At 42.1% G+C, this 16,276-nt stretch overlaps 1 protein-coding gene across 3 annotated transcripts in view; it reads right to left on the bottom strand.

Moving 5' to 3' along the window:
- Window positions 1–16,276, bottom strand: part of DHPS (deoxyhypusine synthase) — a 28,677-nt gene that overhangs the window by 7,244 nt on the left and 5,157 nt on the right. The window contains exon 1 of one of the 3 annotated variants that reach the window (XM_069767252.1): window positions 1,921–1,975. The exons of 1 other annotated variant lie outside the window; for it this stretch is intronic. In XM_069767252.1, the coding sequence (XP_069623353.1) occupies window positions 1,921–1,926 (6 nt within the window). In that variant the 5' untranslated portion in view covers window positions 1,927–1,975. Of the gene's footprint in view, window positions 1–1,916; window positions 1,976–16,276 lie in introns of those variants that run through there. One more of the 3 variants, XM_069767251.1, reaches the window with a different exon arrangement.

Genomic DNA, 16,276 nt, shown 5'->3' with positions numbered 1-16,276 from the left:
CCATCACACACAGTATATACCCATCACACATGTACACAGTATATACCCATCACACATGTGCACAGTATATACCCATCACACATGTGCACAGTATATACCCATCACACATGTACACAGTATATACCCATCACACATGTACACAGTATATACCCATCACACACGTACACCGTATATATCCATCACACACGTACACCGTATATATCCATCACACACACAGTATATACCCAACACACACGTACACAGTATATATCCATTACACACAGTATATACCCATCACACATGTACACAGTATATATCCATCACACACGTACACAGTATATACCCATCACACACAGTATATACCCATCACACACGTACACAGTATATATCCATTACACACAGTATATACCCATCACACACGTACACAGTATATATCCATTACACACAGTATATATCCATCACACGTACACAGTATATACCCATCACACACGTACACAGTATATACCCATCACACATGTACACAGTATATACACATCACACACAGTATACACCCATCACACACGTACACATATCCATCACACACAGTATATACCCATCACACATGTACACAGTATATACCCATCACACACAGTATATACCCATCACACACAGTATATACCCATCGCACGCACACAGTATATACCCATCACACACAGTATATACCCATCACACACAGTATATACCCATCACACACACAGTATATACCCATCCAACACATACACAGTGTATACCCATCACACACACAGTATACACCCACCACACACGTACACAGTATATACCCATCACACACACGCACGCAGTATATACCCATCACACACAGTATATACCCATCCAACACACAGTATACACCCATCACACACGTACAGTGTATACCTATCACACACACAGTATATACCCATCCAACACGTACACAGTGTATACCAATCACAAGCACGCACACAGTATATACCCATCACACACAAAGTATACACCCATCACACACACAGTATACACCCATCACACACACACTATATACCAATCACACACAGTATATATACACACATATACAGTATATATACTCAAACACCTATACAGTACATATTATCACACACAATTTAATATATATATACACACACACCACAAAGTATATACACATCACACATATACAGTATATATACACACACCACACATACAGTATATTCACATCACATATGTATACAGTATATACACCACACACAGTATACATACACACTCATACAATAGATATACACATCACACATACAGTATATACACACTCATGCAGCATACACACACAGTATACACACACACATACAGCATACTCACATACAGCACACATACAGTATATACACACACAGTATATACATACAGTATACACACAGTATATACATACAGTATATACACACACACATACAGTATATACAGACATACAGCACACACACAGTATATACACATACAGTATACACACACACTATATATATATACACACACACATACATACAGTATACACACACACTATATACACACATACAGTATACACACACATACAGTATATATACACATACAGTATACACACACTATATACACACATACAGCATACACATACAGTATACACACACATACAGTATATATACACATACAGTATACACACACTATATACACACATACAGCATACACATACAGTATACACACACATACAGTATACACACACTATATATATATATATATATATATATACACACACATACAATATACACACACAGTAAATACACACATACATACATACAGTACACATACACTATATATATATATACACACACACATACAATATACACACACAGTAAATACACACATACATACATACATACAGTACACACACACACAATAGATTCGCACATCACCTACGTCCATCGCACAGAGCCGGCTCGCATGCCTCTGTCCCTTGTACGGAAGCCGCTGAGGACCGGCCGGGCACGGGGCGGAGCTAGAAAGCGACCTCTGCGGTAAGATTGGAGGATATCATTTGACCACGCCCCCTAACAGCCGGGTAACACCAGGCACGTGGTTCGCCTAGTTTCCGGCTCTTTAGTGCCTGCTTGTTGCCCGGCGACAGAGCTGTGATGCTGCTGTGTGACTGCCGTACAGCGCGGCCGCCTGTGCACACTGGGGGGTCCAGGTGGCAGCCCCCCCCCAGATCCTGCGAGGCACCACTCGTACCCCTCAGTCCCATAGTGCCAGCTGCACACATGCTCTCTATGGAGACGCCGCAGAGTGCCGGCACAGGTGACACTCCGCCATTACAGTCCTTAGAGGAAGAACCAAATAGAACAAACGAGTCACGAATATGAGATTTTGTTGTTCTTTAACATCAGGAAAATGATTCGCTATTGCGTCTGTGAGAGGATAAAGGATGTGAACCCTTAGAACTGGCAGAAAATGTGACTGAAAACATCAGACCCTTGTACCATCAATGGGATAAGGTCACAAAGTAACCCAAGGAAACTTCTAAGCAACTAAAGGCCTTTGTCACATTAATGTTCACAGTCCACCACCAGGAGGGAGGACACGGAACAAGAATGGTGTACATGGCAGGACTGCAAGGAGAAAGTCTCTGCGTTCTCAAAAACAACATCACTACCCGTCTACAACTGTCGAAAATCACATGAACAAGCCAGTAGGCAACTGGGGCCATGTTTTCTGGACAGATGAGACCAAAACAAAGTTTCTAGAGGTTGAGCAAAAAGTGCTATATATGGAGAAAAGAAAACCTGCATGACAGCGGAAACACGTATCATCTGTGACACGTGGTGGGATCAGGGGTAGAGCCTGTGCTGCTCTGGGCCAGGACGGCTGCCATCAGCCATGGAACAATCAATTCTCAATTATACCAGCAATTCTATGGGAAAATGTCAGGACGTCTGTCCAGGAGCGGAATCTCAGGAGAACGAGGGTCCTGCACCAAGACAACGACCCAAAGACACAAGTCGTTCTACAAAGGAATAACAGAAATAAAAAATGTTGTGGAATGGCCGAGTCACAGTCCTGACCTTAATCCTGTAGAAATGCTAACATAGCATTGGTGCAGCTGCATGGAGGCCCAGGAGAGAAGGAGGCCCACAACTACCTCCAAAGCAGCAGAAACTCTGCATTATGATGGACTACTGGACTGCAAAGCACCCAAATATCCCTTATATAGCAGGGTCCGCCAGTGCTGAAGGGAGCAGGTCATGGACGGACCCCACCAACATGTTAGAGGTGAAGCGGATTTGTAGGGGGCAATGGGCAAAGATTCCTTGTAGCCGAAGTGCAGGAATAGTCAGCAATGACCAGATACATTCAGATGCAGTTATTGCTGCAGGAGAGGGTCACACCAGGCGGTCACATACTTCTTCCACTAAGACATGCAATATTGAATCATTTTCAATGAAAATATCTTTTTTTTTTTTTTTTAAAAAAAGGTAATTTTTGACTTTTTTGATTTGGTTCTTTTCATCTACTTTTAGGACTTGTGTGAAAATCTGATGTAGTTATGAAATTTATGTAGAAACTTGGAGCATTTTTAAAGGTTCACAAACTTCTCAGCCCCAATATACCATGGTATATACAGTTTAACTCATTTGTTCGCCACCGATGGACTTCTATGGGGCAGGGTATGAAGGGAAAAACGAAAGACAGAAGGGAATCAATCTATTCATCACAACGAGAAAAGGAAAGGGGTGATCATCAGAGTCCTCAGCCCCCCGAAAACTCTCGTTCCCTTCTCAGAGGGGTGCGAGGTAGCCTCAATAGAGGCTCTGGGTGGACACAAGGGTGACAGTCCAAGTGGGATCCAGGAGCAGAAAAGGCTATGCCTACGCTTCTGGAAATGAAGGGCACAGACCTCTGACCATTGCTATGGTTCGGAAGGGTTGGGGAATGCATTATTAGAGGCTTGCGATCCCCATGCACCACATTCTTGTGCACTTTTTTTTCCACCTGATTGAAGACTGTCACATTCCTTTAGGGTTAAAAAATGTGGCAGCGTTAAAATATTCTTTCAGGAATGGTTAGGAAGTCGGGTGGCATCTGACCTGATGTCTGAGGGGGCATTTAGGAATTAGACAGGGTGGCTAATAAAGGGTCAACAAGGTCAAAAAGTGACCAGATGTAGCAAGGGGGGACAGACGGGCATGCAGAAGGCTGGAGTGATATGTTGACGTTCCAGACTTGTCGGGGATTTTTTTTTTTGGTGTGGTCAGAGATGATACAAATGACATCATCCAAGATGGTGGAGAGGAAAGTTAGCATGGCACCGAAGAGTGCGGTGGTGGCTGTTGGTAGATTGGTGGGACACCATGCGGAGATGGGCACTGAATGTGAAGGACCATACGGAGGTATACAATGCATTTCACACTTCAGCCTGCAGGGTGCGATAGAGGTTTGTGTTACCGCACTGTAAGAAGTCAGGTGTAATGTAGAGGAGATTGACGAGCCCTACTTTTTTTTGCAGTGGGATGTCCGTCACTTCAGAGGCACCACCATGGCGAGCTAACCACAGATTTTACAGTAGGGATTTTTTTTTTTTTTTACAATGTAGGGTAACAAAGAGGCCACCAGTATAGATGGAGAAGATTGAGGGGGGCACCCTGTTATGCACCAATACCTTAGACCAGTGTTCCCCTACTCCGGTCCTCAAGAGCCATCAACAGGTCATGTTTTCAGGATTTCCTTAGTATTGCACAGGTGATAATCACATTACCTGGATTGGCAAGCATTCAATCACTTGTGCAATACTAAGGAAATCCTGAAAACATGACCTGTTGGTGGCTCTTGAGGACCGGAGTTGGGGAACCCTGCCTTAGGCCGGCATCACACTTGCGAGTTTTACGGACGTAAGAGCGCAGAAACTACGTCCGTAAAACTCGCAAAAAATACGGCACAATTATTCTCTATGCCCCTGCTCCTATCTGGCGTATTTTACTGATCAGTATTATACGGCTTTCTACGGCCGTAGAAAATCGCAGCATGCTGCGTTTGTCACCGTATTGCACAAATAAAACGCCAATGAAAGTCTATGGAAGCCCCAAAAATACGGATTACACACGGACCAGCAGTGTGACTTGCGAGAAATACGCAGCGGTGTTACAGAGAAAAGCCGGCAATTCAGTGCGGTGTACAGTAAAATCACACTGACAGCTTACAATAGAATAGGTAGAATAAATGTGGACACATAGAATAGGTATATATATATATATATGTCAGTAGACACATATATGTATATATATTATTACTTCATACAGCCGCGATATAGCAGAAAGCTGGTAATTCAATTACCGGCTTTTGCTTTCTCCTTCCTAAACCCGACATGATATGAGACCTGGTTTACATACAGTAAACCATCTCATATCACCATTTTTTTTTGCATATTCCACACTGCTAATGTTAGTAGTGTGTATATGCAAAATTTGGCCGTTCTAGCTCTTAAAATAAAGGGTTAAATGGCGGAAAAAATTGGCGACGGCTCCCGCGCAATTTTCTCCGCCAAAGTAGTAAAGCCAGTGACTGAGGGCAGATATTAATAGCCTGGAGAGGGTCCATGATTATTGGCCCCCCCTGGCTAAAAACATCTGCCCCCAGCCACCCCAGAAAAGGCACATTTGGAAGATGCGCCTATTCTGGCACTTGGCCACTCTCTTCCCATTCCCGTGTAGCGGTGGGATATGGGGTAATGAAGGGTTAATGCCACCTTGCTATTGTAAGGTGACATTAAGCCAAATTAATAATGGAGAGGCGTCAATTATGACACCTTATCCATTATTAATCCAATTGAATGAAAGGGTTAAAAAAAACACACACGCATTATGAAAAATTATTTTAATGAAATAAAAACAAAGGTTGTTGTAATATTTTATTTAACGCCCAATCCAATCACTGAAGACCCTCGTTCTGTAACAAAAAAAACATAATAAACCAACAATATACATACCTTCCGCAGATCTGTAAAGTCCAACGATGTAAATCCTTCTGAAGGGGTTAAAACATTTTGCAGCCAGGAGTTCTGCTAATGCAACGCTACTCCTCGCTGCAAAACCCCAGGGAATGAAGGTAAAGTAGGTCAATGACCTATATTTACCTGCATTTGCGGTGAGGCGCCCTCTGCTGGCTGTTCATAGATCGTGGGAACTTTCCTTGAAAGCCTGGGAGCTTTCTAGGAAAGTTCCCACGATCTATGAACAGCCAGCAGAGGGCGCCTCACCGCAAATGCAGGTAAATATAGGTCATTGACCTACTTTACCTTCATTCCCTGGGGTTTTGCAGCGAGGAGTAGCGTTGCATTAGCAGAACTCCTGGCTGCAAAATGTTTTAACCCCTTCAGAAGGATTTACATCGTTGGACTTTACAGATCTGCGGAAGGTATGTATATTGTTGGTTTATTATGTTTTTTTTGTTACAGAACGAGGGTCTTCAGTGATTGGATTGGGCGTTAAATAAAATATTACAACAACCTTTGTTTTTATTTCATTAAAATAATTTTTCATAATGCGTGTTTTTTTTAACCCTTTCATTCAATTGGATTAATAATGGATAGGTGTCATAATTGACGCCTCTCCATTATTAATTTGGCTTAATGTCACCTTACAATAGCAAGGTGGCATTAACCCTTCATTACCCCATATCCCACCGCTACATGGGAATGGGAAGAGAGTGGCCAAGTGCCAGAATAGGCGCATCTTCCAGATGTGCCTTTTCTGGGGTGGCTGGGGGCAGATGTTTTTAGCCAGGGGGGGCCAATAACCATGGACCCTCTCCAGGCTATTAATATCTGCCCTCAGTCACTGGCTTTACTACTCTGGCGGAGAAAATTGCGCGGGAGCCCACGCCAATTTTTTCCGCCATTTAACCCTTTATTTTAAGAGCTAGAACAACCAAATTTTGCATATACACACTACTGACATTAGTAGTGTGGAATATGCAAAAAAAAATGGTGATATGAGATGGTTTACTGTATGTAAACCAGGTCTCATATCATGTCGGGTTTAGGAAGGAGAAAGCAAAAGCCGGTAATTGAATTACCGGCTTTCTGCTATATCGCGGCTGTATGAAGTAATAATATATATACATATATGTGTCTACTGACATTATATATATATATATATATATATATATATATATATATACAGTATATATGTTTTTGTTTTTTTTTTTACACATGGATCCCTTGTATAGCCGTATGTTGGTTTTGCAAGCCTGCGATAAAAACACGCAGTACGGATGCCATACGGATTACATACGGAGGATGCCATGCGCAAAAAACGGTGACACACCCTGCCTACGGAGGAGCTACGGACCACTATTTTCGGGACTTTTCAGCGTATTACGGCCGTAATATACGGACCGTATTTTCATACGCTGTGTGTGACGCCGGCCTTAGACCGAAGTCAGTGCACATGGTGCAGAATGTCAGACGTCCGACCACTCCCTTATTCGCTCGCAGCATAAACACTAAAAACTGGTTTTCACTTGCTGCATTGACAATTCTCATGAGAACATTCTTGAAAGGTCAGGACTATGACCCATACACTATATTTGTCAAATTTGTAAAAAGTTACATTAGCGAGACTCCGAGAAGTGTTTTATTACAGGGGCACAGTCTGCTTCATCAATTCAGGATCCTATTAATCTATATTCAGCTCCTGCGGCAGCATCGCACCAGGGATGTCGGCATCCATGTTCCTGCAGAGCGACGACTTGTTTGGTCACATGCCAGCTGCAGACAATAAGTGACCACTTGTCAGAATGTCCTCTGTAATTCAATAGTAAAGGCTGCAGCTGACGAGCAGCCGCTCATTGACTGCAGCCGCCACGTGACCCAACAAGTCATTACTCTCCAGGAATAACAGTGCCGCTGCGGGAGGAAGAGTATACTTTTATTTTGGGTCCTAAATTGATTAAGCTGGGGATGTCCAACCCCTTTAAAAGGAGCTTCCCATTTTTATAGGACAGGTCCCAGGTTGTTCATATAGTAATAATCTTTATTTTTATATAGCGCTAACATATTCCGCAGCGCTTTACAGTTTTACACACATTATTATCACTGTCCCCGATGGGGCTCACAATCATTAAAAAAAAACTATAGAAACATAGGAGTTCTAGCCAAAAAATCCATAAAAAGATTTTTACTTTATTAAACAATTATCATGACAAAATTAAAAATATAAATAAAAGGGAAATATCAAAAGCTTAAGCCGCACAAGGGACCTCCAAATATACAGCCAATCAGTGCACATAAAAGGGTACGGATTGATTAAATTAATTTAAAATATATTGTGGAAATAAATCCTACACTTAAAATGATAATACCAAAATCAAAAACATTATTACAAATACATAGGTGAAAACGTCTCAGCGGATCAAGTGCTAAGCTGCCGCACTCAGGGATACGCACACTAGTGAATTAAATAATGCAATGCAGTATGAATAAGAATTCGCAACAAATTGTAGATGACCGCGTGAAAAGAGCTTCATCGGTGGAAGTTGTACACGAAACGCGCGTCGAGGGTCCTTTGGCTACCACAAAGCTTTTATTGTGCCTCCATTATAATTTACCATTTTGGTCTTATCTTCTTTCAGCTATAGCATTTATTCACCTCTTTACAGGGCGGTGTCCGCGTTGCTTTTACAATATCATCTATTTTGGCTCTACACTGTCATCGGAGTTAGGTTTCTGGACACAGATCATTTACTGCCTGCTTTGAATACTTACCGTATTCATTTCTGTATAAGATTGTATCCATTTTACTTCTATATTATTACCAGTTTTGGTTCAATTCCATCATCTTAAGTATCAGGCTAATTCAGCTCTTTGTCGCTGTCATCTACCATTTGGTCTGGTCTATTCTTTCATCCTGCATTTGCATTATTTAATGCACTAGAGTGCGTATCCATGTCAGTGCGGCACCTTAGCATTTCATCCACTGATACGTTTCCACCTGTCTTTTTATATTAATGTATATGACATTTTGGTATTGATTATCATTTTAAATGTGTAGGATTTCATTCCACAATATATTTACAGTACAGACCAAAAGTTTGGACACACCTTCTCATTTAAAGATTTTTCTGTATTTTCATGACTATGAAAATTGTAAATTCACACTGAAGGCATCAAAACTATGAATTAACACATGTGGAATTATATACTTAACAAAAAAGTGTGAAACAACGGAAATTATGTCTTATATTCTAGGTTCTTCAAAGTAGCCACCTTTTGCTTTGATGACTGCTTTGCATACTCTTGGCAGTCTCTTGATGAGCTTCAAGAGGTAGTCACCAGGAATGATCTTCCAACAATCTTGAAGGAGTTCCCAGAGATGCTTAGCACTTGGTGGCCCTTTTGCCTTCACTCTGCGGTCCAGCTCACCCCAAACCATCAGGTCATCTGGCGTAGCACCCCATCACTCTCCTTCTTGGTGAAATAGCCCTTACACAGCCTGGAGGTGTGTTTGGGCTCATTATCCTGTTGAAAAATAAATTATGGTCCAACTAAACACAAACCGGATAGAATAGCACGCCGCTGCAAGATGCTGTGGTAGCCATGCTGGTTCTGTATGCCTTCAATTTTGAATAAATCCCCACCAGTGTCACCAGCAAAGCACCCCCACACCATCACACCTCCTCCTCCATGCTTCACGGTGGGAACCAGGCATGTAGAGTCCATCTGTTCACCTTTTCTGCATCGCACAAAGACATGGTGGTTGGAACCAAAGATCTCAATTTGGACTCTTCAGACCAAAGCACAGATTTCCACTGGTCTAATGTCCATTCCTTGTGTTCTTTAGGCCAAACAAGTCTCTTCTGCTTTTTGCCTGTCCTTAGCAGTGGTTTCCTAGCAGCTATTTTACCATGAAGGCCTGCTGCACAAAGTCTCCTCTTAACAGTTCTTGTAGAGATGTGTCTGCTGCTAGAACTCTGTGGCATTGACCTGGTCTCTAATCTTAGCTGCTGTTAACCTTCCGATTTCTGAGGCTGGTGACTCGGATAAACTTATCCTCAGAAGCAGAGGTGACTCTTGGTCTTCCTTTCCTGGGGCGGTCCTCATGTGAGCCAGTTTCTTTGTAGCGCTCGATGGTTTTTGCCGCTGCACTTGGGGACACTTTCAAAGTTTGCCCAATTTTTCGGACTGACTGACCTTCATTTCTTAAAGTAATGATCGCCACTCATTTTTCTTTACTTAGCTGCTTTTTTTCTTGCCATAATACAAATTCTAACAGTCTATTCAGTAGGACGATCAGCTGTGTATCCACCAGACTTCTGCACAACACAACTGATGGTCCCAACCCCATTTATAAGACAAGAAATCCCACTTATTAAACCTGACAGGACACACCTGTGAAGTGAAAACCATTCCTGGTGACTACCACTTGAAGCTCATCAAGAGAATGCCAAGAGTGTGCAAAGCAGTCATCAAAGCAAAAGGTGGCTACTTTGAAGAACCTAGAATATAAGACATAATTTCAGTTGTTTCACACTTTTTTGTTAAGTATATAATTCCACATGTGTTAATTCATAGTTGTGATGTCTTCAGTGTGAATGTACAATTTTCATAGTCCTGAAAATGCAGAAAAATCTATAAATGAGAAGGTGTGTCCAAATTTTTGGTCTGTACTGTATATTTATTTCATCAATCCATACCCTTGGATATGAATTACTGACTATTACATGTATTAATTATTAAGATATTTTATGTGCACTAATTAGCTGTATATTTGACACACACACATAATAATCATGTTTGGAGCACGGATTATTGTTCTCCCTCTTAGTGGTTTCCACTAAATACTCTGCACAAACGGTGATCTTCCAAACCAATGTTCAAATGGCTTCCAATAATAAGAATAAAAAAGGAAAACAGCACAAGAAAATGAAAAAAAAAAAATGGGCTTTAATGCCTGAACGGCGTGGCAATGTTTCGGATACCATATCCGAAACGTTGCCACTCCGTTCAGGCATTAAAGCCCATTTTTTTGTGTCGTTTTCTATATATATATATATATATATATATATATATATATATATATATATATATACATATATATACATATATATACATATATATATATATATATATATATATATATATATACATATATATATATATATATATACATATATATATATATATATATATATATATACATATATATATATATATATATATATATATATATATATATATATATATACATATACACACAGTTGTGGCCAAAAGTATTGACACCCCTGCAATTCTGTCAGATAATACTCAGTTTCTTCCTGGAAATGATTGCAAACACAAATTCTTTGTTGTTATTATCTTCATTTAATTTGTCTTAAATGAAAAAACACAAAAAGACTTGTCCTAAAGCCAAATTGGATATAATTCCACACCAAATATAAAAAAGGGGTGGACAAAAGTATTGGCACTGTTCGAAAAATCATGTGATGCTTCTCTAATTTGTGTAATTAACAGCACCTGTAACTTACCTGTGGCACCTAACAGGTGTTGGCAATAACTAAATCACACTTGCAGCCAGTTGACATGGATTAGGCTATGTGCACACGTTGCGCATTAGGCTTAGGAATTTCTAGTGTGGATTCTGCATCTCCTGGCAGAAAACGCACCTGCGGTTCCGCAGCGTTTTTTTGTGCGTTTTTGCTGCGGTTTTCTTGCGGATTTGCTGCGGTTTTTACCCCTGCGGTTTTCTATAATGGAATGAGTACAAAAACGCTGCAGATTCAGAAAAAAAAAGTGACATGCTATTTCTTTTAAACCGCAGCGTTTCCGTAGCGGATTTTCCGCAAAGTGTGCACAACATTTTTTTCTCATTGGTTTACATTGTACTGTAAATCAGTTGCGGATCCGCACAGAATCCACAACGTGTGCACATACCCAAGCTGACTCAACCTCTGTCCTGTGTCCTTGTGTGTACCACATTGAGCATGGAGAAAAGAAAGAAGACCAAAGAACTGTCTGAGGACTTGAGAAACCAAATTGTGAGGAAGCATGAGCAATCTCAAGGCTACAAGTCCATCTCCAAAGACCTGAATGTTCCTGTGTCTACCGTGCGCAGTGTCATCAAGAAGTTTAAAGCCCATGGCACTGTGGCTAACCTCCCTAGTTGTGGACGAAAAAGAAAAATGGACAAGAGATTTCAACGCAAGATTGTGCGGATGTTGGATAAAGAACCTCGACTAACATCCAAACAAGTTCAAGCTGCCCTGCAGTCCGAGGGTACAACAGTGTCAGCCCGTACTATCCGTCGGCGTCTGAATGAAAAGGGACTGTCACTGTTCTATAGGGGAGATCGTCGTGGGACACTCGTTATTAATTGGACTACGGCGGACAGGTAGTATGCGGTTTATTATTTTACGTTTTTTGCAGGTGCTCAAGTATGGTAAGTATGGTTACGGTAAATTAAGAAAAATAAAATACTTTTTTTCTGGCTGTGTCTTTATTTTTTTTTAACTCTTTCACTACTCTAGGATTAATAATGGATAGGCGTCTTATTAACCACTTATTACCCCATATCCCACCGCTACTCGGGAGTGGGAAGAGAGGGGCTAAGTGCCGGAATTGGCGCATCTTACAGCTGTGCCATTTCTGGGGCGGCTGCGGACTGGTATTTGTAGCCGGGGGGGGGGGGGGGGCAATATCCATGGCCCCTCTCTAGGCTATGAATATCAGCCCGCAGCTGTCTGCGTAGCCTTTCTGGCTATACCATTTTCCGAGACTCATCATGTCTCCATTTTTTGGGATCTGGGGTCGGGTTAGGGCTTGTTTTTTGTGCGCCGATCTGACGTTTTTATTGATACTGATTTTTTTATCGCATTTTATTGCAATGTTGCAGCAACCATAAAAACGTAATTCTGGTGTTTTGATTTTTTTTCATCGCTATGCCATTTAACGATTGGATTAATTCTTCTTTTTTATTGATAGATTGGGCGATTCTGAACGCAGCGATACCAGATATGTGTATATTTGATTTTTGTATTATTTTATTTTGAATGGGGCGAAAGTGGGGTGATTTGAACTTTTATATATTTTTTTATATATATATATTTTTTTTTACTTTTGACATACTTCAATAGTCTCCCTTGGAGAGTAGAAGCTGCCATAACCCGATCGGCTCAGCTACATACAGGCGATGCCTGTATGTAGCTGAATTACTCACTTGCTATGAGCTCTGACCATCGGGCGGCACTCATAGTAATCCAGCAGTGAGAACCATAAATGTCAGCAGGAGACCACTGGTTGTCATGCCAACCCATTGATGACCCACAATCACGTGACGGGGGTCACCGATGGGCGGATTTCCGGCGCGCTTGCCAGAAGCGCGTGTTAAATGCCGCTGTCAGAGTTTGAGCCTTTAGGATACAGATTGTTGAAAAGGGACAGAATAGATGGGTTCTAGTAAACAACCAACACGTCTTTCTCCTTGTCTTTAACTATGAAAAAAAGCTTATTAAGGACTTGTCAATATTTTTTAGGGGGTCCGCCATGAACTTTATGGCCACTAAAGTAATCCCAAAGCCAAGTGGGCTCATAATATACAAACATATATTTTTGGCCACATACACTGCCGGACGGACAGATTCCCCCGCCCCATACACAGGAATGCTCGGCTTTGTGCTCCCGTCTTCTCAGTGATTGATCCGCTGCCAGATCTGCTCCACTCCCCACCGAGCAAAAGGATGGGGAATCTGAATTCTCAATGCCTCATCTTTGTTTCCTGACAGATCTGGAGGCCCCCATACACACTAGATGGTTGGCCGATCCCCCCGACCAGTAGGCCCACCTGCAGGTGACAGCTGGGGGTGGGTTGTCACCCTACGTTCACTGCCTCACCGATGGCCTTTCCTAGCGTGAGGGATTGTCCAATAACCCTAGCTTTGTAATCAGTGGCAGCATGAGACCCTTCTATTTAATGGCAGCATGAGACCCTTCTATTTAATGGCAGCATGGGACCCTTCTATTTAATGGCGGCATGGGACCCTTCTAATTAACGGCAGCATAAGACCCTTCTAATTAACGGCAGCATGGGACCCTTCTAATTAATGGCGGCATGGGACCCTTCTAATTAATGGCAGCATGGGACCCTTCTAATTAACGGCAGCATGGGACCCTTCTATTTAATGGCAGCATGGGACCCTTCTATTTAATGGCAGCATGAGACCCTTCTATTTAATGGCAGCATGAGACCCTTCTATTTAATGGCAGCATGGGACCCTTCTAATTAATGGCGGCATGGGACCCTTCTAATTAATGGCAGCATGGGACCCTTCTATTTAATGGCAGCATGGGACCCTTCTAATTAATGGCAGCATGGGACCCTTCTAATTAACGGCAGCATGAGACCCTTCTAATTAATGGCAGCATGGGACCCTTCTATTTAATGGCAGCATGGGACCCTTCTAATTAATGGCAGCATGGGACCCTTCTAATTAACGGCAGCATGGGACCCTTCTAATTAACGGCGGCATGGGACCCTTCTAATTAATGGCAGCATGGGACCCTTCTAATTAACGGCAGCATGGGACCCTTCTAATTAACGGCAGCATGGGACCCTTCTAATTAATGGCAGCATGGGACCCTTCTATTTAATGGCGGCATGGGACCTTTCTAATTAACGGCAGCATGGGACCCTTCTAATTAACGGCAGCATGGGACCCTTCTAATTAATGGCAGCATGAGACCCTTCTATTTAATGGCAGCATGGGACCCTTCTATTTAATGGCGGCATGGGACCCTTCTAATTAACGGCAGCATAAGACCCTTCTAATTAACGGCAGCATGGGACCCTTCTAATTAATGGCGGCATGGGACCCTTCTAATTAATGGCAGCATGGGACCCTTCTAATTAACGGCAGCATGGGACCCTTCTAATTAACGGCAGCATGGGACCCTTCTAATTAATGGCGGCATGGGACCCTTCTAATTACTGGCAGCATGAGACCCTTCTATTTAATGGCGGCATGGGACCCTTCTAATTAACGGCAGCATAAGACCCTTCTAATTAACGGCAGCATGGGACCCTTCTAATTAATGGCGGCATGGGACCCTTCTAATTAATGGCAGCATGGGACCCTTCTAATTAACGGCAGCATGGGACCCTTCTAATTAATGGCGGCATGGGACCTTTCTAATTACTGGCAGCATGGGACCCTTCTAATTAACGGCAGCATGGGACCCTTCTAATTAATGGCGGCATGGGACCCTTCTAATTAATGGCAGCATGGGACCCTTCTAATTAATGGCAGCATGGGACCCTTCAGACTTCTACAAATCCAGCCAATATAAACTGCCTACAGCAAGAAATGATGGATGAAAAAAAAACGATTATTTCTGACCACTTGATATTCAGGAAGATCAGGTCTAGTGCAGAATCCACAAATATGTGTATAAATGTGCAGCCGAGCTGCTGTATCTAATCCCACCAGGCGTAGGTAGCCTGCCACATGGCATACTGCCTGATGCACCCTGTACATAAGTGTGCCTCTGTGATACACCCGATGGGGAGAGAGGACTAAGCAGCTATGAACCCTCCAGTGATGGTTAGAGTACAACATAACTGGACATGTGGAAATCCAACATGCCCCATCCTCCTTTCCACTGACATCTCCTGTCAGGGGAGAGTCCATTCACCTCCATACACATTAGATGGTGGCCAGTGGCTTCACTTAAAAATAGCTAAGTTCATCCAACATTTAAATATTTATCCCATGAGCCCCTACAATGACTGGAATGGGGGTCCCCAGTATGAATGACGTAGTACTGCAAATACGTGTCTGCAGGATTGGTGGTCACACATGTGCAGTACCGCTCCTATAGACCCACAGCAAAAGTGGTCACGGAGGTGGCCTATCACAAGGGGAAATGCTCGTAATCCAACATCACCCTGTGGATATGTCATACTTATTGCTTGTTGGTAACCCCTCTAAGCATATATACATTATATACATTATATACAGTGGGTATGGAAAATATTCAGACCCCTTTAAATTTTTCACTCTTTGTTTCATTGCAGCCATTTGGTAAATTCAAAAAAGTTCATTTTTTTTCTCATGAATGTTCACTCTGCACCCCATTTTGAAAAGAAAAAAAAAAATCAGAAATGTAGATATTTTTGCATATTTATTAAACGAGAAAAACTGAAATATCACATGGTCATAAGTATTCACTTTGCACAGACACTCATATGTAAGTCACATGCTGTCCATTTCCTTGTGATTGTCCTGGAGATGG

The sequence above is a fragment of the Ranitomeya imitator genome, chromosome 4 (assembly GCF_032444005.1).
Source record: "Ranitomeya imitator isolate aRanImi1 chromosome 4, aRanImi1.pri, whole genome shotgun sequence".
Classification (NCBI taxonomy): domain Eukaryota; kingdom Metazoa; phylum Chordata; class Amphibia; order Anura; family Dendrobatidae; genus Ranitomeya; species Ranitomeya imitator.
Note: the sequence above shows the minus strand (reverse complement) of the source record. Positions and strands in the feature narration are given on the sequence as shown.